This window comes from Sceloporus occidentalis, unplaced genomic scaffold (genome assembly GCF_023333645.1).
Source record: "Sceloporus occidentalis isolate IW3139 unplaced genomic scaffold, rSceOcc1.0.p SCAF_24, whole genome shotgun sequence".
Taxonomy (NCBI): domain Eukaryota; kingdom Metazoa; phylum Chordata; class Lepidosauria; order Squamata; family Phrynosomatidae; genus Sceloporus; species Sceloporus occidentalis.
Window position 1 is genome coordinate 7,854,750 of NW_028317004.1, and position 27,833 is coordinate 7,882,582.

General features: G+C 38.2%; 1 protein-coding gene across 15 annotated transcripts in view; it reads right to left on the reverse strand.

Annotated features, from left to right (window-relative positions):
* LOC149300576 (transducin-like enhancer protein 4) overlaps positions 1-27,833 on the reverse strand; it is a 61,737-nt gene that overhangs the window by 16,521 nt on the left and 17,383 nt on the right. For 4 of the 15 annotated variants that reach the window (XM_089485157.1, XM_089485160.1, XM_089485154.1 and 1 more), the window contains 3 exons: positions 24,650-24,724; positions 10,951-11,152; positions 10,697-10,713 (listed from right to left, as the gene is read on the reverse strand). In XM_089485157.1, coding sequence (XP_089341283.1) covers positions 10,697-10,713; positions 10,951-11,152; positions 24,650-24,724 — 294 coding nt within the window. Of the gene's footprint in view, positions 1-10,696; positions 10,714-10,950; positions 11,156-15,359; positions 15,383-17,620; positions 17,624-24,645; positions 24,725-27,833 lie in introns of all 15 variants that reach the window. The other 11 variants (XM_089485162.1, XM_089485161.1, XM_089485159.1 and 8 more) reach the window with 7 other exon arrangements.

The following is a 27,833-nucleotide window of genomic DNA, read 5'->3' on the forward strand; positions in this document are numbered from 1 at the left end:
GAAGAGAGATCAAATCATCCTTTAACTAGCAGCTTCTAACACTGCCTAAATGCTTCAGCCTTTCTATAATAGGAATGTGGGTGGCGAAACTGAAGGGTTGTAATTCAGGAACATCCACTTTACAGAAGTGTTGGCTGGGAGGATGGGTTTATTAGAAAACCGTGTGTCTGTAATCTACACTTTATCCCAGTGCAGCCTACCAAATACACATTTTCATACCGGCAATTAAACGTAAGGGGGGGTTCACGGCGAAGAGTTATTCAAGCGTCTCAAATAACTTCTGCAATTTACTCTGGGAGTAGACCAAGCTTGTCAATATGGTATCGTTTTATATTCAGTCATTAGCGGTGTCAAAAGGACACTCAGAAAACATGAACAAAGCTAAGCCTATCACATTACAATGAGCACCACTGCCATGTTATCCAGACATGTCAGGACACACTCGGTTTCCCCGTGGCGACACACTAAACTGACACTGCTCCTATGAGCCTCTCTGTCAAGAGCTTTGTGGCGGCTATAATGAGATATGCGCGAGTATTTTAGTGAAATTAAAGACGCAGCTTTGCTTCTATTACCTCGGGCTCAGTATAACAACAAATGAGCTGAGCTGTGTCAAACCGGGAACTGCAGCACATGATCTATAAATACTAGAAAAGCGAGAGGCTTAACCCTTCGGATTCTGCAGGAGGGGGTCAAAGTAGCCCCTTATGAGTAAAACATGCCAATCACCTCGGTCTGTCCGGACAACCAGTTCCAACCAGATATATGCATTTTGTCTTAAATTGATGACGCACACACATCTAGTACTTTAGGTACCAGGCTGGTGTCATGATTCTTAGCTGGTTTTAATGAAGCCTTCATTCCCCTCGAATCATGGCTCTGCACCCCTACCTGCTACTCCTGCACCAACAAAACAATAGATGTGTATTTTACCTGTTTACAGTTAACAAATGAACCTGTGTTCACTAAATACCATCCCTCACCTTCCCTACGGAGACATCTCCTCTATTTTTGGCGGTATTCTGCGACGCGAAGGACCCAATGAGAACTCCAAGTGTATCATCATATGTTGTTTTGCAGGGGTTGGTCTTTCATAGGAATTGTGGGCCATTAATGAAACTTGTTTTGTTTATATTTGGCTCCAAAAGGAAAGCCAGAGTCTGAATTTATTGAATGAAAACAATTTAATTTATGTTTAAACATTATGTTCCGGTAAATGACTTCTAATTCTACTACTTCTACTATTTCATGATATAGAATTGCATTTAATTTCCATTACATCAACAACAACCTTTATGTTTTCCCACCATAAAAAGCAACATAAGTATTATATATATATATATATATATATATATATATATATATATATATATATATATATATATGGTACACAAATATCTTTGAGGAAATGCTAAAACAGGAATAAGTCTGACGCCTACCAGGAAAAACAAGCATTGAAGCAATACAGGAAATATCGATTCATAGATAACATACGCTATTTAGTTTACATTCTACTTTGGCGGAGGTATTTTTATGTCTCAATTACCCTGGCAGCTGGGAGGCAGTAAAATGATTAATTATACTTCCTATATTAAGCACAGCCCTACTGGGCAGTTCAATTCATCACCGTCTGTGCTCAAACCAGAGGCACAAGATAAAGAAACATGGTGATGACAAGCTGGCCTTTCCCTCAACTTGTTTTGTTTCCAAGAGTTGGGAACTCCAAGTAGGGCACTAATTGCCAGGCTTTTCTGGCACAGGACTATTTCAAGCTCGTTCCCATTTGTACCTAAAGCTTTTGTCAACAGCTTCAGCAAGAATAAAAAGCAAACAGCCCACTAAGAACATGACTTGTCCAAGTGTGAACGGGTCACACAGATTCCAGCCGCTCACTGCCTGCCCAAACTCTTCACTGACAAGGATAAACGGGGCGAGGAGATAAGCAAAAGGCCAAAAACGTGTTCACAGACTTGACAAATCAGTGTGGTGAACACCGTTAGCCTAGGGAAGAGCTATAGCGCTCATAAAATTCAGTACTTGGAAATCCATCTATCCACCATATAGCCTTCTGGCCTGCAGATAACAGTCCAATGGATTACTGAAATAAGGGTATAAAGTTATGGAGAAATAAACTGGATTCACTACAGATCTTTGTCCAAGAGGAGCCGTATAATCAGTTTAACTAAATAGAAGTATCACGAACGGTCACGTGGTAACCAACGCAATGTGAAACATCTGTTTCGCTGTTAGTCAAACCCACACTGATAGACCTGTTCCTGTTTCAGAAGGTCAATAGGACAATATGAGTCATATGTGTTTGCCTATGGTAGGGTTATGGTAGAGCAGTATATATTTTTGTATATGTAGTTGTGCTGTGGTGGGAATTTATAAGTATTTTGATTTCTGGCAGCATGCAGACTTCTTCCCCTAATCCTCATAGCAAGACCTAGGTGATGGGGACTGCAGAGTTGTAATGTAGTACTGGAGGGTTTCAGGTTGCTCAATCGATCACGTTTCTGAAAACAGATTCTTATCAAGCTTCCTGAGCGGCAGCGTGTGTACAAACATGATAGGGCAGTACTCTTAAAGTGTAGCAATATTCCCTGGCCTTTGTACAGATTAAAGTGGTGGATCCTGTAACTTCACATATTTCTGACACATGATTAGACGTTTACTACTGAAGATTGGGATTGCTGCGCATGCAGGGCTCGGATATAAAAGACCACAGGCCTCCTTCTAAACTATTGTACATTTATAAGAAATAATTATTACTACATTATTATGACTACACAGAAAATTTAACAGGAAACTTAATTTGTACATGCATTTTACCTATCGGTGAACTAATTCAAGGGTAGCCAACAATTACGTCCGTAGATGTCATCTACAACTCATAGTACCCTCGACAAACATTTAGCAGGCTGTAGGTGGGTGACATTTTGATGATCTTGGCCGTTATGGATTGCTTTGGTTTGCGTGCCACATCTTAAGTATAACAGGGAAAACACAGTTTGACTTTCAGTAATTGTACATCATGAGAATAAAATCGTAGCCCACATAAAAATGTATCAGTCTCCAGTTTAATCCTTGTGCCTCTCCTGTAATGACCCCATATGGCATCTTTTAAAAATGGCAGCCTAATGCTGAAATACAAAAGATGATGCCCTACTGTATGTAGCGGTATATTCCCTTCTGCAAATCGGCATTGTGGGGCTTATAATTGAATGTTCTTTCTGGTTTAAATCAGGATCACCCTATAGCTTTTAAAACCTTTTTTTTTTTTTTTTTTTTAAACACAAAACCTCCATTGCCATCACATACTCCTCCCCAATGCAAACAGCTCTTTGATGTAGAAGTATTATTGGGGGGAGATCTACAAATAATTTGGCAGACTGCTGCAAGCTGCATGTGTGTTAAAGAAAGAACATGGCAGTCTTGCGTCTTTAGCCTAGTTTTGTAAACAATTCCCAGATAGATTACCCAGCACATCCCAGACGCTGCAAATTACACCGGTTGTTTCTGGTAGTGGAACTCATAAGCATGCGCTACGCCTGGTGATGTTAGTGGAGTTTCTGGTTTGGGTCGCAGTTCAATTAGCCTGACACATCTAAAAAGATCCAGTGGGAACCACATAAACACAGGCTAATGACCATAAAAATGTGGCGTGCACATTCGCAATCACATCCATTTTCCTCCTCGATTATTCATCCAGAGGCACACCAATAAGCCCAATAATTCCTAGATTTACCAGATCATTTTTTATTCATGTCTCTGTGTAGCAGAAAGCAAGTAACATCCCACCGAGAGTATTGTCAGGCCAAATCCCTCAACCACTGAAAGCACTGCCTGGATAAATCTCACTTCACTTTCCATTCTGCCAACCACTTAGGGCAGGACCCAGGGGAGCCCTTCAGCTTATCCCCGCTCACGCAATGTCACAGACACAAGCCAGAGCGGCCCAATCAGTGCCAAGAAATTGAAATGTTAGCAAGACAGGGGGGAAAAAAATAAAAAAATAAAAATCGCAGATGTTCATATATTTCACATACCTTGTACCCTATGGTCTGTTGCTAGGGTAACTGAAGACCACCAGTATATGTATTAGCTTTACGAAGTCATTCTCATGGGCTGTAGGCAGTGAAACACTGATGTGCCATAATGAGCCTTTCGTTATCCTTCTCCTGCTCTGACACATACACAACTCACACACTGTATCAATTTAAACGTGTCCTTATAGTCCCAAAGTGCTTTGGAAACATAGCCACATATACACTAACACATAAACGCCTACTTCAGAATACCCACATATCAAGGATGACGAAAGATGCCTTTTTAATTAGACGTTAACATGACCCTCGCCCCGAAGCAGTTATAGCGGTTACCAGTTCACTGCTGGTAAGAACCAATTGGCCCATCAGTCCTTGGTCTCTTGTTAGATTTCGGATAGCCATATGCCTACCCCATGCAAGTCCCTTACTGTATAAGCCTCTACCACTTCTGTTGGGAGGCTGTTCCATTTATCTACCACCCTCTCTGTAATACAAATTTTCCTTATATTACATGTAACAGTGACCCTCTAGTTTTAGATTACAACCTCTTACGCTGACATTTTTCCTTCTTTGAAATAACCTCCCTTTTAAGTATTTAAATGTTTCCGTCACATCTACCCTCTCTCTTCATTCCTCCAAGCTATAGATATTGATCTCCCTTAATCTGTTCTCCAAACCACTCACCATTTTGGTAGCCATTTTCTGAACTCTCTTACTCTATGGTTAATGTTTTATATGTCAACACATTCCTCAACCTTGTCACCCTAAAAGAGTTAAATAATACACTATTAAAAATAAACCACACTAGCTAATCCTTAAACATCATTTTTCTTCTCACTTTGATATTGAGAGATGCTTCGTGCGTTGTAGTAGAGGCTCAGAGATGACAGTAACAGGTAGAAGATCTTTCAGTCAGACCTCCAGGAAGAGGATGCAGAAGAAGTCATTGTCAAAAGAAAAAAAACCGGTGGGAAATGATTCTGCCGACCGCTTGTTCTGACAATTGCTTTTGTGGAAGAGGCTTCCAGGCTGACAGGAACCCGTTGCCTCTTAATAGGATTTCCATATTATTTCTAACACCTGCCTACAAGTTATTTGTTTACATTGAAGAAGGCAAAATACTCAAAACAGACATCTGCTTCTAGTTCAGCTATATCTTAGCAAAGCATCTACAAAAGTAGATGGGTTACCATGGTGACTTCATTTTCTACCGCTTCTCTGTCACACATTAACATTTTCCAATTTCGTTTTCGTGGCTGCTCTGCAGGCCAAGTGTCTTGAGGACGAAAAAAAAAGAAAACCAAAATGGAGAGGGAGAAAATACATCTCTGACTGGAAAACAAAACCGAAATTTGCTCTCAGACAAATTTATTGATCCCCAGGTAGTACAAATGAAGATTGGTTTATTTAATGTACCAAGTTACTAAACACTACAGAACATCAGTACACGATGCTTAGTAAATTAATTTGTAGCCGAATAGATTTGATTTTCCCATGTTGTCTCTTGTGGGACCACAGTTGAGCCCCCACCATATTGGCCCAGGCAGCTCATCCAAAATGTGGTCACAGTCACACCAACTAAGGCTTAAGCGAATAAACCCCTGTATTACAAGAAGGGGCTAGCAAGAGATGGGAACGGTCTACCTTTTTATGGAGAACAATGCGGTTAGCGCAGTTCAAACAGATTAAGCTTTCACACTTCTTTGTTACTCGGCTTGTGTTCTTATCAAACAGAAAACAAACTGCTCCGAACAATGAGAGTCTTTGCATAACCATGACAATTTACCTAGCAATTCAAATGAGATTCAAAAGCACCCAGAGGAAAAAAAAAACAAAAAGAAAAGGCAAACGATTTAAAAAGAAAAAGAAAGAGGAGGCTGTCAGGAAACCACAAGTGTAAACAGCATCATTTTCTAGTGGTCTGTACACATTTACCTACACCAGTTCTCGATTGCCTGTACAAACACTGAATCTATATTTTGCCTTGTTTTATGTATAGAAGAGCTAGTGAAAACATGTACTTTTGATACCAATCTAAAAACATATATTTTTCTGGAGAGTTTGCGGGAAAGTTGTGGCATTAACCCTTTGATGTTACAATTCATTATGGAGGTCTACCCTTATTGAGCTTCTGCTGCAGGAAACGCTTGACTAGTCCTGTATTTTAAATAGCAGTGAGGTATAATAGCACATCAGTATGTATGAAACAAATTCTAATTCAAACCAAAGCGATCAGAAGAAAAAATTCTAAATGTTGCTATGGTGACTGCACCACATTCTTTTACTGTACACCAGAATTGCTCCATCTATAACCAAACAATGGACTTTATTTAATAAATAATCAGAAATTTGATGGAAAGCTTAGTAATATACACTACTGCTCGTCTATATTGGTTACTACAATTGGACTAAACAATAACAAAAAATATGTTGCCTCGCCTGATGACATGAATATACTCCAAGTTCTCCATCTAACCAAAAGTGCCCCAAAGATATTTATTCATCTCCTCCACAAACAATTACAACACATTCTTTGTAGCTACGGCACCTGCCACATCCCACACGATTTACATGCCCAGAGGCAGATATCAGTTAAATACCTAACAAATTACTGCATCACAAGAATAAAAAAAAAAATTCCTAATTATTCTTTTGATAGGGCTGTCCAAAATATCTAACTGTTGAAAGCAAACAGTATATTCTCAGTAGAAAAAGCCTGAGCTGGGAACTTGTTCAAATTAAACCTTCTCTCCGTGTATTTCATAAGTAAACAAAATGTTAAAATGTAAATATACGGATGTTTCTAGAAGAACTGTAGCAATCAAGATTTCCCAAATGGAACCTCCACAGCTTTAGCAAAATCACAACATTGCTTTCCCTGCGTGCCTTTCTTCAGGGAACCCAAAGCAATCTGCAACTCAAGTTTAACCATTTTCAAAAATACATCTCGGTGAGATATCAGGGAAAAACATTACGTTTATCTTCAAGTGATTTGTATCCAGTAAAGCTCCAAAGAGTAAAATTTCTCTAACCATTGGGGACCACTAGCCAGTTGTCCCATGCTCAGAAAGGCTTGTATACAAACAGCTAAGGGAGACCTAATCAGTTGACTTTAACATAATCTAAGAAGTCGCATATTATTCCTTAGATTATTAGGCTTGCCTGGGCACGCATTGTTTTTTTAAATATACTTTTTATATTTGGGGAAATATAGGTTTTTATACCTAGTTTTCCTTATTCTAATAATAAAAGAATCCAGAAGGAAAAGAACCGTGTGGATCCTTTTACTACCTGGAGTGGGTTCAGAAGGAAGGCATCCTTTCGTTTACACCCCAAGTGGGAACCCGGAGCTGTTTATATAGAGCCTGTTCACGGCTCTATCCCACGTGAGTCTATTCTATACCCCATTACAAACATTACTGCATTTATGGGTTACGCTATGATCTCTCTGTGTCTCAATTTACAGGGTTAAAAGAGAGGTCTAAAGCACATTTTATGCAAGTATATATACAGATTTACCCTAAGGTAATGTATTGGGGCATGTGCACTTACACCTTTATGTTTATTGTTATTTGACTGGGCAATGCTGATCAACCGGCAGGTTTGAGGACAACAGATCTCTTTTGTAACTAACCCATTCACACTAAAAACATCTATGCCCTGCCGGCATAGCCTCCATAGTCTTAACCCAGAACCATGTATCCAAACAAATCCTATCCCAGTGGACATAAGGATGCTCCGTTCTAAGAAGCTTTAGGTAGGTGGCGGGGTACTGTCAGGGCATACTAAAAATTTAAATTGGAGATCCCTTAAAGCAAATTGGAAGATGCGCCAAGCAATAAATATGCTCAAAAAGGCTAGCTCAGCTGAGAATAGTTGTTGAAAAGGTCCACTCAAGCCATTTATTGTAGCCCCAGATTTGAGGCACTGTATATTTCCAGCAACCAACTGTAAATGGGACTTATCTTTACAGACTGACTTCCATGGAAATCATGTTGAACAAAATGAGTTTTGCTTGACATGGGCATATTGGGAGGGGAAGGCGAGAAAACAAAGATCATCAGGGATGAATGTACACAGAACGATCCCTTCCCTGTTCCAGGCGCAAGCCAGAACTTGTGACCTTATTACGAGTACATTCACTAGGGAAGGCACGCTGAGAATTGGAAAGGATAAATAAATAAAAGCAATTAATTTCAGGATGTAAGAAAACGCAATGAATTACAGGTGAGTGGTTTTTAAACTCCGCTCTCAGTCTATGCCCCATTTGTGTTGATGAGTAATGCGTCTTATTAACATGAATCATTTGGGGAGTTTAAATGCATTTTACAAGCACTCCTAAAAAAAAAAACCCTGCCCTATTTAATAATCAACATTGTCAACTAATATATATTCAAGTGCCGCTGACAATTAAACCTGCCCAATGCCTTGTATAAATCAAGATTTTGCTACCATATCAAAATGCTACACGGGGGCCTGTATAACACTCATTACATGCTACACTAATTACTAGCAGCAGATCCTGAATTTTCTGCACATTAGAGGCTTTTAGCGAAGCCATAAAAAAAATTTCAGGCACCATTAATTTAAATTTGTATTGAAATCTCCTTTTGACAGATGGCCAAAAATTACTTATTATTTAGAGTACCAAAGCTGTTTGCACATTAGGAGCAGAGGGGAAGGGGAAAATTAAAAGGAGGAAATTTATACCACGTTCATTACCTGTTAAATGTTTAGGAGTAAAACCAAGGGTGAATAAATTATTTCTGAGAAGAACAAAGAGGCTTCCAGATGTTGGCAGAAAGCAAGTTTATGCTCGTAAGACAAGTTATTTTAAGTTTCTGGGCCACACAACAGACAATCGTATATTAAATGTATATGTATATGTATATGTATATGTATATGTATATATATATATACATACATACACAAACAATTAGAGAACCATCTTAACAAGGAGCCACTTAAGGGAGTGTGGATCAATAGAACAAGCAGCTAACTGCTACTCTGGGCATTGCTGCAAAACATTTAATGAAATTGGCAAACTATTTCACCTTGTAGAGCTGGCAGTGAGCCTCAGATGTTGACAGAGCCTAACTCAACAGCTTAAATAGCATATAGCGGCAAATCTGTCAGTTTTCACGGCTTCCAATAGTATGTACTTCTGACTACAAGACCAAAGGGGGTCCTTTAGGTCATAAGAAGGAGCAGACTGAAATGGAACAAGTCCTCTCAATATTAGATTTGCTTCAAAGAACTCCCTTACTACTTTTTTACCACCCTTTTCTTTCTGTATTGGGGCCAATATACATACAAATAAAACATATGGAAAATAAGGCAGGATCTAGAGAATCATTATTCTTTTATGTACTTGCGATCCTGGCCTGGTATTCAGTAGAACACAAGTTATTCATATTCCAGTCAAAACAACTTGCAAAAAAAGACCTAGTAACTGCATCTGATGCGTCTCTAAAACGGAGGTGTCAAACACTTCGAACACACGTGATTAAATACCAGTTTGAGTGAGCTGCAAGTGCTAAAGCTGGAATATCCTAAAAATCATGGCCTAGCTTTGGCCCTCGAGATCTAGGGTTTGCCACCATTGCATTTTGCGAACCAACCTTTTGGAAGGATAGAGATAATTTCATAAACACACAATAGCATCTAACCATATCATGCTATGAACTACTAGAAGTTTTCCAGTGATTGTGTATTCAGCCATTTCTTTGTTCACAAGAGTCATTTTAGTAACAGCACCCTCTAAAGTTAGGGTAAAACAAAGACTAAGACCTGTTTATATTATGCCCACTCTGAAAAGCAATCCATATTGTATTCAGCATTTACTGAAGTGGCAATAAGCCCTCCCAATGGACCATAGTTAAGGACCAAGAAGCACAATGGATGTAGGCCACATCTGTTTTTGGGTTCTTGGTAAAAGTTGCGTTGAGTTTTGCAACCAATTATAAAGTCAATGTTGCATCCTTTCACTAAGATCGCCTGTCATACGGTTCAATCCGACTTACTTTTAAACAAAACTGAGCTCTGTGACATATTATGTTTTATGTGCTAGGTCACTGATTCTCAAGATACTCCCAGCAATGTCATGAAGTACTTCAAAAGAAAACGTACAGACAGCGTGCTTTAATAAAGTATGCTTATCATGGATACAAGCATTACCATCTTTGCCACTGCTCTTAGCCAACCATTGTTAAATGTTTTAAATATATAAGGGATTGAAGCACATGGTGTTCACATGAGAACCAGCGATCTTCAACAAGCATGATGGGAGTTGGAACCCTCATACAGTCACTGTTACTTACAACATTACAGGATGACATGTCACATTTGGTAATCAGCACCTTACTTGTTTAGCACTGGTAGTCATCTAACCGCCTTCAAGAGCATTCTCATATGTGTATGTATATAATAAAACAAATGTGGTCGCTCATGTAGAAGACATAAACACTCCGGTTAAGGTCAGCTACACACACAAATAAACCACCTCCATCAAACCTGCAGCAGCTGGGCTACCTCAGTGTATTATGTCTTTATAAAGAGAAGTTATTGCATTAAGTAGATGAAGACATACATAAGCCGAGGGTAAATGAAATGAGATTTAAAAAAAAAAAAAAAAAAAAAGGCCTTACCTTAATGGAATCTCTGTCTGCAAACAGCAAATGAAGAAAACAATATGTAGATGAGGGGAGACAGTAGGGGGGAGAAAAGAGAGAAATCATTATTTTCCATGAATTTAACTGTGTAGATACAAGAAATACTGCAATTTAAATCTTACATATAAACATATTATATTTATTACACATATACATTAAGACTGATTGTGTCGAAACATAATGAGAAAAACTTAATCCGGATCCGAGTCTTAATATGCAATGACACTGACCTCTCTGATGGTCGCTGTCGTGATGCTTCTTTTCATCCTTAATTGGAAGATGGGACTGTCCACCGAGGGCACTGGAGAGGGCAAGCAATCCTGCACTGCTGCCAATGGGAGGAATGGCTGGGGGCTGCAGACCCGAAGGATGTGGGGTCAGAGGCACCGGGAGACCATGTCCATGCGATAAATGCTGTGCCTGGAGTTGCTGCTGCTGTGAGAAATTAAACACAGATATCGAATTTGCTCGGCATAAAGAAATATAATAATATATATAATAATTCGAAACCAAAAAGGCAATAATATGCGACTAAGGGCCTCTATATCTAATGTATTACTGAAGTACCGTATTTGCTCGACTATAAGACGACCCCCCAAATCTGAATATTAATTTAGGAAAAAAAGAAAAAGCCTGAATATAAGATGACCCTATAGGAAAAAAGTTTTACCAGTAAATGTTAATTCATGTAAACTATTTTTTTTTACTAAAAGCTATGATTGAGAAAAATATTTTGGTTTTATTTCCTTCTATTTTCCAACCTGCCCCCCAGTTATTCACATCTGCCCCAAAAATGCCTTATACCCCCTATATGCCACTGTGCCCCATGATATGCCTTTTAACCCTATATGCCACTGTGCCCCATTATATGCCTTTTGACCCCCTATGTGCCACTCTGCCTCCAGAAATGCTTTATACCCCTATATGCCACTCTGGCATTTAGAGGGTTAAAAGGCATATTATGGGGAAGAGTGGCATCTAGGGAGGTTTAAGGCATTCAGGAGGCAGAGTGGCGTATAGAGGGTTAAAAAGGCATTTCTGGAGGCAGAGTGGAATCAAGGGGGTTAAAAGGCTTTTCACAGAGCACTCTGCCTCCAGAAATGCCATATTCCCCCCATTTAACACTCCCCCGCCCCCCCCCCCAATTTACCGGTGCTTCTAACTTCCCTGTCATGTAGCCGTGGAAGCGTGTAGATCCCACGCACTTACGCTGCAGCCGGAAGGAGGCGTGGCTAGCAGCGGGGGTTGTCTGCGTCCATCGCGCAGACCTTCCCCGACTCTCAGAGATCAGAGTTCCCCGCACCGCACTGCGATGGACGCAGAAAACCCCCGCTGCTAGCCACGCCTCCTTTTGGCTGCAGCGCTGCCCCAGCTACACACCGGGGACTCAGAAGTACCGGTAAGTGGGCCGGGGGGGAGGGGGGGGACGGAAGATCCAGGTCCCCTGCAGCTGCGGGGGATCTGGATCTTAGTCGTCTCATAGTCAGACCTATTTGAGGTCTGATTATAAGACGACCCCCGATTATAAGACGAGAGCATTTGCACTGAAAAAAACCTCGTCTTATAATCGAGCAAATACGGTATTTGTTAGATTTTTTTGGCCAGTTCTAGTATTGTCATGCCCCTCATATATGTACTGTAGGAAGTGCTGCGTAAAATGTTGGCGCTATATAAATAAAAGATAACACGAAAGTAGACAGACAATTACTCAACATAAGAGTCAGTCCATACCCTTGCCTTGTAGCTTAATATAGCATAAAGAGATCAGGTTAAACTATCATGGTGCTGTTCCACTAGCTCTGCTCAATTCCTAGCTAAAAGCAGCCCTGGAATAACCATTCATAGTACAGTTGACTCACCCAATAAATGAATCAATCAATCAAATTTAATCTAACTAAAAAAGGTTAAAAAAATTAACTCTTGGGTGATAATTACATGGCCAGTTGAAAGCGTGGTGGGTTTGTGAAACATTAAAAGGCAATCATTTAGTATTTATCTCCCCTTTAAGCTCTACAGAACCAAAAAGGTACATGTGTGCATGTGAAAACACTAACCTACTGATACATAACAAGCAGAGAGTTCATTTACATGGCCAATACACCGTGAACAAGACAGAGCCATACTACATAAATAATACATGTGAACACACTCACACACACTGTTACAGTCCTATTAATTTAAAATATGCTGGTTAGCACAGAAACATAGAAAAAAAATATGTCCAGACACAAAGAAAACTTAAAACTGAGAAAATGAGTGCTAACAGCTTTCCTAGCCATGTCGCTCAGCATGCAGAGAGAGTTAATTTGAAGGCAAAAAAAAAAAATCCTGAATTAACAACCCAGAAAAGGGAACTGGTTGCAGCTACCGTTTTAAGCTCTTTAAGTGTCCTCAGCGGTACTTGAGCAAATTACTAAAGAAAATCTAATGTAGCAAGGCATGGGTTCTCCTGTAGGCTTGCTCAATAATGCTGAAATAATTGGGCACTCTGTGCACGTTTAGTGATGCTCGAATGGAAAGCTAGAGGCCTGCCCTTGTACTCTTCTCTTGCTGCTGACTCTGTGTTGTGACAGGTTTATTTGAGTGGGACTGTGATGCATGCACCAGTAACCGCGCTGACAAGAGTTTAAAGTCATTTTTTTTTTTTACTAACACTGGCAACACATATAGAAAGCCCTTGAGAGGTTAGAAATGGAAATGCTTGACCTCCGCCCAGACTGCATCACATCCCTTGATTAAATCGCTTTTTTTTTGGGATGCGGGATAGTTCATCTTAAAACTGATTAAGAAAAAGTCAAGACACATGCAATGAGATGGGCCATTAACTAGGTCAAGTGTGGCTGTTTTTTTTTTTGTTTTTTTTTATATACATTCAACTATGGGAAAGCTTCAATATAAACAGAGAATACAATATATATATACACATATATATATATATATTTATGCCCCATTCTTTAAAGAGTTGTGCTGAAAAGGCAGACCCTTGAGGTTTGAAGTACTGTGGCATACCAGCCACTCAACGATTTACAGTCCTTTGTCTGCAAATGTCACAGGTTTTCACGGTGTATTAATGCATTACATATATTTTTTAGACTTTTCTGCCAAGAGAACAGATCACCAAAGGTGGCATTTGCCATATGGCCCTGTAGTGTACGCAGCAAGAGTACGTCTGCAGAAAATACAAGAAAATAAAAAGTGATTTTTTTCACTAACAATTCCACTCAAGGCATGGGTCATAGCTATGTTAAAATGTACACAATTCCATATTTTGTGTTCTTCTTCTCCACACTATATGTGCAGTCTCTAAATGCTAATGTATGGTTGGTAGGGCCAGCCATTAGATCAAGCTGACATCCGGGGCTAAAAGTTAGCATACTGCATCTGGTTAAGCCAACATATACAGTTTCTCTGCAATAAGCCCCGGCCTTTTCTTAACTTAATTTACTACAAATACTACATGTACAGGTCTAAAACCTGTTTTAGCATGCGTTACGGCAGGCAGATTAGAACAAAGGCTGTCCTTTGTTTTTATATTAGAGCTATCAGATACTGAGACATGACACCCAGAACAACGAAATACTTGAAACTCAAGCCGCAGACAAATCATTTCCTTGTATGAAACGTCAATCAGGTATCACTGATGCATAAATGTACAGTGGGGGATGAGCAATAAATACATCTCCTTGTTGCCTGGAGCAGAACAAGTATGCATACTTTGAATAGAATTGCCCTTAAAGGGAGGACAACACACTATACACTACAGTAAACGTGAATCTTATTGTACAGAAGATTTAAGGGCAGCAACACTTGGTCACACATTTTCCACCAACTAAAGGCTGTCTGGTGCTAGTACCACGCAACCCCCTATGTCAAAGGTGTACCAGTTTTTTCTGCAGTGGGCCGCTTCATCAGAAATGTATTTGTGCGTGGGCACTCGTTTTTCATTGAGGGAAAATATACAGCATAACTCCTATAAATATATGGTGATCCAGACACAGACAGTGGTACAGCATAACTCCTTTCATTATATGGTGATCCAAACAGACAGTGGTACACTATAACTCCCATCACTATTTTGTTGGGGGTTTTCTTTACTCTTCCTTGCTCTTACTCACACTCTCAGACACTCACTTTCACACAATGTCTCCCTCCTTATCCACAACCACTGTGAATAGCAGGGGCACATTGGGCGAGGAGCGCAGCGCAAGGGGTGAAGTCTGTGCTGGCTGATTCTCGCTACCTTCTTTGTCAACTCTTGTGTTCCTGTCTCCTTTCCCACACCTTCACTTTTTCTTTTGCCTCTTCTTGTTCTTCTGATTCTGCCCCATGTCTTTCTTCTCCTTGAACCAGGCCTGCTGGAGCACTTCTGCAATATGGTGGAGCCTCTGGGCACACCCTCTCCCCCAGTTGGAGAAACAGGGGAGGGCTGTCCTTGTGGCTCCACTCTTTCATGCCAAGGGCCAACATAATACAGACAGATTCACAGAGAAAGCGAGATGCAGAAATGCTTTTCTTTATCTGCAAATTCCTTCAATTGGTGAAGGTGTACCCAAAGCCAACAATCCTTTGCGGAAGAAGAAAGAAGACAGAAGCACAAGAGGCAATAAAGCTGCAGAAAAGGAGGCAGGAACAAAGAAGCCGTCGGAAGCGAAGGTAGGGAGACTCAGCTAGTACAGGCGTCACCTCTTGGGCTGAACACCTGCAATTCAGAGCGCCTAGGCGTGGCTCTGGTTGGAGATGCAGTTACCACTGCAGATCCCATGCAGGCCGCATGCCGGACACCTTTGCAGAACGTGCAGATAATCCTGCCCCCTAAAGGCTTCTCACCAGAAAAGGGAGAGTTTCAGGCTGCCTACCGGGAAGTTCCAAGATATGCTTAAAAAGCAAACTCTTCTAATCTATTTCCCTGCTTATGCAACAGGCACTTCCTATAACTGTTTTTTATATTTCTTTTTCCATCTCTAGCATGGAAGTGCCAAGGATCATCTGGAATGCAAACCACATACAAACGTAAAATGAGTATAACCACATAGGTGCCAACTGCCCTTTAAGCTATTTAGCCCAAATCATTACCAACCTGCATACATAGTCAATGTAATTTACCGGTCTTGTACCAGTGTTATACAGCATCAATTTATAAAGCAAGTTTACAGCGATTCCAAATTCTGTTTGCATTTACAAAGCAATTTGCCTGCTCCATCCTCCTGTAGGGCAAATGGAATTCTAACATACCTGAGATGCTTCTATATTCTAAAACCCATTGGAATTTATTATACAGAGACTTTTCTGCAGCCTTCAATGGATTTAACATATGACTGAGAACTTAAGGTTTACGCCTTTAAAGATCAAAGCTAAAACATGTCATGTCAAACATCTTAAATCCTTGATGTTCTGCCCAGTTTTTTCCCCTCTCCATAAAATGGCTAAAACATTTATATTGTATTGCACTAGTCTGACTACATCCAATGCTTGGATAGGTTCCCTTTAAATGTAAATATTATTGTTAATGCAATGCATTCACTGTGGCCTATTGAAGTTGAATGATTTTATCTTGCATGAGATTCCAAAACCTTCTTGGACACAAACACAATGTGCTCCTGTCTTTGATCTTTAAAGAATGATCAGTCAACAGGAATCTGCATAAGTGACTTTACTATTTCCCAAATCTCCTGAGACAGGAAAGCCCTAAAGAATGACTTAGTTTTGATATAGGAATTCTAATCTCCTCAGCCATTCTTCAAGAAGCAATCTGGCCAACATCCAACAAATTCTTCCCATAAAGTAGTCTTAACCACAGGAATAAAGATTTTTGTTTTTAGTACGTGTCAAGACAATTTTTTTAAAGGTTTTATAACAAAGGTTTCGTTATATAGATATAGACCATATATCAATGTTATACATATAAAATACCGAAGTTGTCCTAAATGAAGAAAGTAAAATGTATTATCTGTAAGATTTCATAGTTATTTTCCTTTAGAAGCTCACAGCCATTGGTCCATCACAATTACTAGTAAGCTTCATCTCACCAGCAAACACCCACTTAAATGAATAAATCCAAGTTACACATGGTACATTAAAAAAAATGGCAAAAAAAAAATAGCCCATTAGCTCACGTGGACTTCTAAGTCCTTTACAGAACGTGCCACACAAGAGCTTGTATAATAGTAGATGCTGGCCATTGAAACAGTATATCTGAAGGAAGGGAGAGAGATTTGAGAAAAACAAGTAACGTGCAAACAGATAAATCATATTTGACACTTTTGTCTTCACTATGCTGGTCACTGTATGCCCTAAGGAAACAGATGACTCTACACAGGAGCTTTAGACATCTGAAGAATCGATTTTAAGAAAAACAAACAGTGTATTGGTAGCCTGGGAAGTGTTAATAAAAACGGCTGTCTAAAAGAATAAAAGAAAATACTAAAAGTGCCTAAAAAATTGAAAGTGCTGTTAGAAATGTGATATATTTGGTGTGAGAGGTGAAGTAAGACTATTGACGGGTCACAAGTACTATCAGCTTGAGTTTTCTACTGTATGTAGACAAAACTAGAAGAATAGAGACTGATGTGGATCAACAAAATGTATTTCACAGATCACATAATTAACCTCTATGAGCAGGTCCAGTATTACAGAAGGCATTTATGCACACAGATCCCAGTACAATTAGTTTATTTCGATTTTCTTTTAGCCATGGAGAAGATAAGGTTGATTGTGAAAGGGGTCAAACAAGGTTATCAGAATTGACCATCTAATGCAGATGGTGTCCCTGGTCCAATTGGATCAGAGTTTCGCAACCTGTGACACATGTGTTCTATAGTGCTCATCTGTAACAGGAGTACAAGAGAAACAGTTTCATTACAAAAATGAAAACTGTTTAGCGTGAAACCGTTTTAATGATACTTGCTAGGGGAACCGTTGAGAGTTGGGTACTGGATTGGCGTAAGGTTGATAAACACTAAATAAGGTGATGCAATAAAAGATGGTGAAGCGATTACTGGGTCCATAGAAAATCCATTAAAGACCACACTGAACATTCCACAGACCTCTTTGTCTATTATGACCACACTCAGGAGCAATTAGACTTTCCACAAAGATATATGTATGCAGTATGTTAGCCATATTGATCTTCGTTATTATTTAAAAATGCGTATATGCATCTCCTTTTCCCATTGCTGTCAGTAAGTATTAATTTATTTCAATGCACCCAACCCCACTGCAATGACTGGATAGAGTAACCAACACTGTTTGACATGTTTTTTTTCTGTCCCTGAAAAAAGCATCAGGATTAACCTACTTTATAATAAATTTTATAAAAACAATTCATAATTAATGTTTGTTTATATTGAAGTGATTAATGGGGGTAGATTCGCTAAACAAAACAGTGAAGGGTTCTTAAAAAAAAAAAAAAAAGAAAAAAGGCTAATTTAAATAATAAAATAAGCTGCGTCTTACATCTTAGGACTGTGTTTAAGAATTTGGGACAGCTGGCAATCATACAATAACCTTCAAATATTTCCAGGGGAAAAGCTGTTTGTGGCCATATAAAATTTTATAAAAGGAACCTAAATTACTTTAATAAAGGACAAAGATACCGCAGAAAAATCATTTAAGCCACCTCCTAAGTAATATTTTAATAGATTTAATATGTGCTGCTCCAAGCCAATGAATTATGACTTTAAAACCTATTAAAATATGTTGTTTTTTTCCCCCCGAGCTGAGGGGAGAGAGATTTAAATCCAGTGAATTTTAATATTTCAGCCTGAGCTGCGGGAGGTATAGAAAGTCCAAATGAACTATTCCATCAGCAGCATTCAAGCATGAACATTTTAATCAGTTTTACTTCCTTGGAGTTCTCGAACACAGTTTACGCTGTCATTCTGAAAGCACTTAACACAGAGAGTGTGAAAAACCACCAAGGCTTGTTATTGCCTTTACAATTGATGGCAAATCATTTTTGCAGACTTCCTATCATTAAAATGTCACTGCTAAAAATGGAGGTTGAGCATTTCAGGTGCTAAAATGCCTTATTTTACGTATTTCTTTCTTCCAGCAGGACAGCGTATACCTGTTCAGAACAAAGGTTTTCTCCCCTTTAGTGTTGAATACAAAAAAGAAATATAGGAAATCCCTGTCGTTTAATTGGGAGATATAGGTCAAAATATGACTCCTCTACTGTTGCAAGCCTTGCGGCGTGAGTGGAATTTCTATTTCCCACTGTGCAGCCTAGCAAGCTGGCCTTTCCATTCAATGGACGTCCACAAGAGGGGTACGGCTCGAAAATAAGTCACCTTCAAACATCTCGTAATTAAGAATAACAAATGGACAGCATACATTATCTAGAAAACGATTCACCGGTTTGCAGGCTGTACGGAATAATAGAGTTTGTTAATACCCTTCTGTTACAGGAATGCAAAGCATGAGCAGATGACAGATAACAGGTAGCGAGCAGGCTTGACAGGTATTGTTTGACTTCATCGCTTCTACGTGTAGAGCTCACGTAATTGGCCATACTTAAAGGAGACGTGAAACATATAAGCTGCATACAAGACATTACATTTTTACCAAAAGCCGTTTTCCTCATAATAATAGTCACTTATCTGTATTTTCTGAATGCTTACTCTATTACAGAGTGTAATGAGGAACATGTTTATGTCTCCCTTTCATGCATGTGCCATTATCTTAACACATGAGAGAGATATGGCGAGTGACACTCTGGAATAGAAGTGGCGTGAGGTACATAAAGACATATACAGGCACACTCAAGGCACTGACAGGTAGTTTACAGCTCAGCGTACTACCATTCATCTGTCGCTGACCCGAGACTTTCACTTCTTGGAGAAAAAAAAAAAGTGACATCATCAAAATGTGTTGTCTTCAACAGGATTCACTACCCTGATGTCTCATAACCATTATGACTTAATTCACCAAATGAAAACAAATTCTATATATTTGAGGTCATCTGTAATAGAGCAGTGACAGTCTACCTTTATGAAAAGAAAAACATACATAGATGCACACTTAAAGGCTCCTTTAATGCTGAAACAAGAACCTAAAAGAACAAAAAGTAGTGGATCACTAGAAAATGTAGGCCATCATCAATACATACTCACAAGTGTAGTGTGTGTGACACTGGCACGGAAAGATATGCTTCAGTAGGTGCTGTGAAGTGTAATAATTAGCTTGCAAGCGGAGCACCACCTCCCAGCTCCGCAGCATTGGTGCACTCTTGCAGAACTGCTGCTGTCTAACCAGCCATGGACAACCATTGTCGAGGCCAGCATTACAGGGTCGCACACACACACACACACTGACAAACAGAAAACAAGCGGTACACGCCTCTTATGCGCCATCCGTCCCCATTAACTTCAACAAAAGCAACTGATATTTCTGGAACTAATGAGCAACGTCACTAGTTCATGTCTCATTGATTGAAGTCTTTTCTGTTACAAGTTTTAAGTATATGTGCATGTACTGATTGAGGCTTGGGCCTATAAAATTATATAATAATAGCGATTAATAAAAAAAAAAAAAAAAAGATATTCGCTATTACTGATGTTGGAGAGAATAAGTTATGCATAAAGTGAATAAGAAAGAAAAAAATTATGGCTATTAACATAATTATTTAAAAGGTATTTCAAAAGCAAATGTATTGAGTTTTTTATATTTTAAAGTATTATGTTTTCCAAGGAATGCCCAAAATAGCTTAATACTGAAAGCATTAGCATTTTTGTTTTGTTTTCAAGCCATTGCTTTTTTTCTGCCTTTTTCTCATTAAAACTAAATGTTTCAGTGTGCTTACCACAAGGTTTGTGATTTCTAAACCTAGAGCAATAAAATGGCCTCCAAAAATAGGCCAATAGACATGAACTGTAGAAAGCATGCTTAAATATGCAAAGAAGTCCTGTATCACAAAATGGAAGACAACAGCAAATAAAGTGACAGCGATTTCCATTTAATATGGTATTTGTTGTACAGGTATGCAAGACTGATGAGACACTGATGGAAAAAAAAAAACATAAAAAAATAAGGGCCTGTAACTTTAAATAAAATCACTTTTGGTGGACAATCTCACAAGGCTATAACATGTCTAAAAATGGCAATTTTACTTTAAAAGTGCTTTAAAATATTTCAAGTATTCAATGCATAAGAGACAGAGGTTAATTTTATTTAACAGTTGGGGGTTGAAATTATTTCTAAAGCTTCTATGCAGACACAAAAGAGATAGATAAATTAATTTGACTTAGAAAATAGTGAATCCACCACTAGCTAAACAAAGAAAAAAAGTTCTTTGTTTTTCCCCTATTCTGGTCAAAAAATGCCATTATTAAAAGGATGAAGAAATCGCACGGATTTCAGTGAGAAAGATAATCACACGTCCCTTATTCTACATCAGTGTTAGGCATAATGAGAGGGGAAGAATATAAAAAATAAGAATATTGTTGGAAACTGTAACATAGCTAATAAAAGTTACAATAAATAAAACCCTAACCATTCAAAGTTACAGTGTCAGGTGTGCCACTGCTCTTATTCAGTCTTAATTTATTTGTATAGTACTGCCCATTTAGACAGCATTTGATAACAGTACATAATCAAAGAAAAATTAAATTTGTCTAAAAACAAAATCAATATGTAATGAGTGGCCTAGCCATGTTCTAAGACTTGAATGCAGTTCAAATGCTCAAAAATACATTAGATGTGAACATTTGACTCTATGGCTATACCCACCATTATTTTTCTCTCTGTTGAAACATCCAGAAATTACAGGAGGTCTCAGATAGCAATCAAAGTCTTTTATATATATATATTCCCCCAAGAAAATCAAGCCGTGTTCATGTGACCGAAATGGCAGAAAACCCAGATTATTATAAGCTAAAGAGTTGATGGGAGTTGACTAGTGAGCATGAAGGGAGAAGAAGACAAATCCGTACATGAGGATTTAAATGGGATAACAATTAAGTGTACACTGGCTTTGGCAAGTTCATATCACAGTGGGGAATCAAGGTGGACCAAATAATGATAGTCACCAGATGCATCCATTTTTTGTTTTGTTTTGGAAGGTACTAGAAAACTAAAACTAAAACATGAAAATGTGGTACACCAATTCAGATCTAGGACAAGAGGTAAACATGATACAAAATTAACTGGTGATATACAACGACACAACTTATTTTCAGTCCATAAAATAAGCCAAGACATTACACAGTTGGAAAAATGAGTATTTTATCATTTGGCCCACAACAAAAATATACATACAAACATAACCATAACAAAAGCATCACTATCCAAGATCTATCTCTATAATGTAAGAAGAGGGATGTCAGAAATGGTTATTCTCCTTGACAATCTTAAATTGCTGCGCCCCTTGAAAACCAGATTTAAGGATGTTCGGTACCTAGATGAAATGGACAAAACTGCATTACTAGTTTCCTTAATGAAGAACAAGAATAAACACCTACAGAGTTTCAGGAATAATACTGAATTTAATCATGTAGCAGTTTAGAGAATATTGAATTGAGCATTCCCTTATCTTAGCAAAGCTCAGGTTAGCAGCAGATCCTACATAATAAATTAATTGATCTACCAGAGCCTCTCTTTCCACTCGCTTCCCCTACTGGGATTCCAAAGTAAGATCCAAAGCAAGAGGAGGAATCATCATACAATTTTATAGGATCATTAAATATACTGCAGAATGCAAAAAGTTACTGATAAAATGTAGTATCATTCCACTTAAGTCCATGGATTTTTTTTCTTTTTGAATTAATTGCTGATAAATTTGGGTTTACATTTGTTGAATATAAAGGCACTGGAACAATGCTGTTTGTTACAGTAACAAAAAAAAATAAATCACGTTTCAGGAAAAACATTCTCTTTTTTTCAGACTACGCACAGTCTGCAAACAATTTGCTGTTTAAGTTCTGCAGCATGAGAATCAGCAGTGCAGAACATACAATCTGTTCCAATAGCCGGTTGAAGGAAAAGGGGAAAAATGCATATCAATGAGTGTAAATTCTTACTCAAAGCACATATTTCCGCCTCATTTACATGATGGTGTCTATCTGTTTTATAAACAAAGCAAGGTTATATCTGGATTTTGCCAAATATATTTATTTCCTTGCCTCAACCAGTGACTTTGGAGCATCAGACATCAGTGTCACCTGAAGAACTTTAGATCTTTAGTTCCTTGAACCTGCAGACAAGCCTTTGGATCTTCTCTGAAGCAGCTCCCAGCACAGAACATGGAATAACGACCTTGAATGCTACTGGATTCTTGAAATAATGTCTGTGATATATCAGAATTTGGGGTGCATGAACCAAACCAGGAGCATTTAAACACTATCGTCACTATGCTTTATGATGGGCAAACCCTATTTAGCATCTCTTGTAAGAAGATCTGGTCCTCAATAATGCAGTTCAGATCTCAAGAGTATTAGCTTCATATTATTCAGGGCCATGTCAGACCTCAGTGCATGTTCATCCTCAATGCAGACCACTAAAGTCACTGCCACTGCCGCTTCCAGAATACTAAAGTAATACTTAGTAATAAGTAAACAGAAAGGGTGGGAAATGCCTCTTTTCACTCTCAGGCAAGGAAACGCAGCAAGCGTAATGCATGGCTGATCACGGCTTTTTCAGATTTATCTTTTTTTATTGGGGGACTTCACAGGAAATAAAAGGTTACTCTTTCTCCATTTATAACCCTTAATTGACTACCAGTATTCTCCTGCGGTCAAAGGGGCACAAAACAGAATAAGAAATAGCCCATTAAATGCAGGCCGCAATCAGAACATTGCACTTTACCTCCGCCAGCAAGGATCAGAGAGGGCTGGTTTCCTTGTTAAAAGACAGAGGCATAATTGTAGCAATATCTTCACTTCAGATTGATTATTCTGCGACCCTTATCCACATCTTCACTCAGCAATTTGAATTTTAATGAAAGTAAATGGAATAATTAGCATTTCAAAGTGTGTTTGATACACTGAATAAAAGAGGAAAAGACTTTTATGTATAATCTATACACAAAAGAAAAAGCATTTGGGAGGGGGGGGCAAATAAGAAAAGTACAGTTGTAGTGCCTTCATTAGAATAACTTAGCGGCCAACACCAGCTGTATAATTATAGATGTGAATAAAGTGTTATTAAACCATGATTTCTCACCTCTGCATTGTGATGAGAAACAGACAATATTTCATTGTCTCTCTCGCGGGTTGCAAATGTAAACAAAGACTGCCCAGATCCGCCGACCGACAGAACGCGTTAATAATACAGCTAACTTGTCTAGTGCTAACACACGGGATCCGTTCTGTTTTCTGGTTTATTTTATTTTCCTCTTACAACAAGATAGGAGAAGGGTGGGAAAGGCATAAACCAATCCATTAGTGTTTGTCTGGCTTTATTTAACTTGTGTGAGAAGATAGCAGCCTTTGTCAGGTCATGATGTCACTCGCTAAGTTACACAGGATGCACTTTTTAGTTTGACTCAACACACTGATCAATAGATGTAAAGGGCAAACAACAGATCACCTTGTTATTGTTGGCGCGGACTTCATTTCTAGTAAATTCACCAGCCGCAAAGTTACAAGAAATTAAAAGAACAGCTAAACTTTCAGGGTGAATGTAAAGACACTTAGTTATTTTTAAAATGTGCTAAACACTTTAAAAAAATAAAAAAAAAGTAATTTTAATTCTGCACTTTGATTGATAGAGGACAGCTGATATAACGTGGAAGCAAGAAGACTCTAAGACGATTTAGGTTAGGTTATTGGTTATATCCCCTAAATGAATATCCATGTCTCAATTGTGGATACTTCATTTAACAGCCATACCAGTTTCAATTAGCAAAGAACAGCAATTGTGCAATCAATACCACTATGTTTTCACATTTCTAGGTTATCACTATGAATGATTATTTAGAACAGAAAGAAAACATACCCCAATGATTGCGTTCAATTCTGCCATTGTCACTTGTTTGGCACGTTCCACCGCCTGTACTACTTGCTGTTGGTGCTAAGAAGAAAAATACAGAACAATTGAAAAACACATTCCTTTGAGCTGTGGTGCCTACGTTGTCAAACTGTATCGTATCTGCCGTTGGAAGCCTCAACTCCCATCGTATCCAGTCAGCACTCGATGGGAGTTGCGCACCAACAATGGCGAGAGAAATTCTGGCCTGAGCAAGCAGTTTCTGTAAACATGCCAAAGTCAGAGTGCAGAATTTAAACATGCACGGTTTTCTTTAGCAGCTTATTAATGCATTTTCAAGACTGAGCACAATTTCATATGCGGGTTTGGAGGGGGTGATGCTGATAAATGACCCTTTTAAGGATTTCCTTACAACAACCTCGATTTTTTTTTTCTCCCTTAGCTCCGAGCCAAAAGTAAACATTTTTTAGCTGTTGGAACTACTGCATTATATACATATGCACGCTGCGTCGGAATAAACCGTTCAGAGCATACACATCTCTTGCGTGACCTCATGAAATGGCACGGATGAAAGTGGTTTACCACAGATCAGCAGGGAAGAGGGAAAATGGTTTAATTGCCTTTAAAATGTATCGCATCGTATATTTTGCCATTTAACTTTAGTGACTTTTTTTTTAACCCTTAATTTTAAATTTCAGGCATAACATACACACGGAGGTTACAATAATACCTCATTAAACAGATTCCTAATACACACAAGGCAGCGAATATCATGTACTATCTTACTATTATAGTGAGCATTCAAATATTGATTTTTCTGTTAAAACAGAAACTATCCAGACAGGTAAACAACAATTTTTAGGCAAGTTGTTTGTGTTAAAATTAAAACAGAAAATGCAGCATTCTTCTGTCATACTGAATAGATCATTTTCTAATCACCAGGCTATCCACTTCGCAAGCAAATCAGAGTTGGAAGCATCGGGAATGAAATATTGGTTAATGAGGCAGAATTAAAGTCAGTATGGGCCAATTAGGAAAATGATGTTACAATCTGTTCAACAAAATGATAAAAGAAGGCAATCAGAATATCGCCAAATAATCTATATATATATATATATATATATATATATATATATATATATATATATATATATATATATATATATATATATATATAACACACACACACCACACATACACAGAGTGTAAAGTACATATATGTCTCTGTGTTTATTGTGTGATCCTATTTCTGTGGTTTTCCACATAGATTTCAAGAAAGTCTTAGATTCAGGAGTTAAACTCCTGGAAAACATACAGCAAATAAATCAAATAGCCACTCTGGCACTAAGATGACAAAGTTTTTTTTTTCCAGGACACACATACACTTACTTTTTGCTGCGCTGCAGTATATGGGTTGTAGAATTGAGTTACTGAATCACTTCTATGAGTTTATATATACCACACATATAGTTTTCCTTGAAAAAGTGGACTATGTGGTCACTCTAGCTGACACACTGACCTAGACTTTTGATGAAAGTGAAGGCCACACACACTAAAGACCAAGATATAAAATAACTGCTGAAGTGTCATATCTCATACTCATAGCAAAGAGTGCATTGCTTCCACAATTAAACCAATGCGGTTGACAAGAAGGAAAACTTCCATGTGTGTACTTTTAGGTTTGCTATTTTTATGCTTGTTTACTCCTATGTTAGATGATTGATACCTATTAAATTCATTTAATATAGTTACTATCTAAAGAAGTAACAATAATTCTTACACGTCAAGTGCAGGAATGAAACTAAAGTATATGATTTCATAAGAAACCATTCTTATGCAAGTGACTGATGTGGTAATATGAAAATCTTACTCAACAGCATATAGTTTAGAAGGTAAGTAGCATAGTGTCTTCTTCATGTTACAACACACATATTCCCTCCTGTCTGCGTATATGCTGGGTGTTTAATTCAGCATGTATTTCTTAGTTTTCATGATCTAAAACATACATCTAAAATAAAACTATATATACAATTAAATCACGTATAATGTGTTTTCTATTGATTTCAGCGTTGCATTATTGTAGGCCCGATTCCACAAACCCTAGTTGGAGTTTAAACAGGCAATGACAAACAATGCATTTCAAACCACCCTTAACGCCAAATAAAGATTAGACGTCATTGAACTGAGCCCAAGATCTATTAAATGAAATCACAGTGTGCAATTATTTGCAGGCTTTCTGAAATTCATAGGGTACAGTAAAATGGCTCATTCCTAAAATTGTGTTGGAAAACAGAAACAAAGCTTTTTGGCATTTGTAAGTGCTACCTGCATAATTTGCTAAACAAAAGTTACAAAAATGTTTAACAAGGACTTTAGACAATAAAGATTTCATAACTAGGACTAGGATATCATTTATGTTCCAAGGATACAAAACAGTGGATTTTCTAACAAACTATTAATTAAAAACCTGTAGGAAGCCAAAGGTCAGATTCCAACCGCTCAGTTTCCTGGACCAGAATTAAACTGAGAATCCCTGGCTTATATTTTTTATAGATTGGCGTGTTGAATCTTTAGATTGAGGAGAACTAATGTACACTTGTAAATTCTGGGTCTATATGATCCCCATAAATGACCTTCTTGTACAATGGCATGCTCTTTTCTCATAGTTTTCAATTTCTCATTTTGAGTTTTTTGTTTTATTTTTGTGAAAATACACACACACACATTACATAATATATATATTATATACACACACACACGACAAAAACCTCAATAGTCAAGTGATTTCATGCACATATGACTAAGACCAAAAATTATGAAATTTACACTAAATTCCACCTCCAGTATTTAGACAAGTGGAACTGGCAGAAATTTCATTAAATAACTTATTTGCCTATTTCTGCCAGAAACTTAACCACAATTATTACATTATACTTATTACAATCTCAACACTGGACTGGTCCATCCAGATCTCAGGCGTTCATACTGCACAATCAACCTCTGCCAAAATTAACATTTCTTTTTATAAAGCGGGATAGGCCAAAGATTTAATATTATAATATTTTTTGTGTGTTTAAGAACCAGTTGGCCACAATCTTCATTTGCTTTATTTACTTTCAGAAGCACTTCCATTTGACATGCCTAACCACACTTCTGCCAACGTTTAATGCCTATCATCAAGAGAACAGAACAG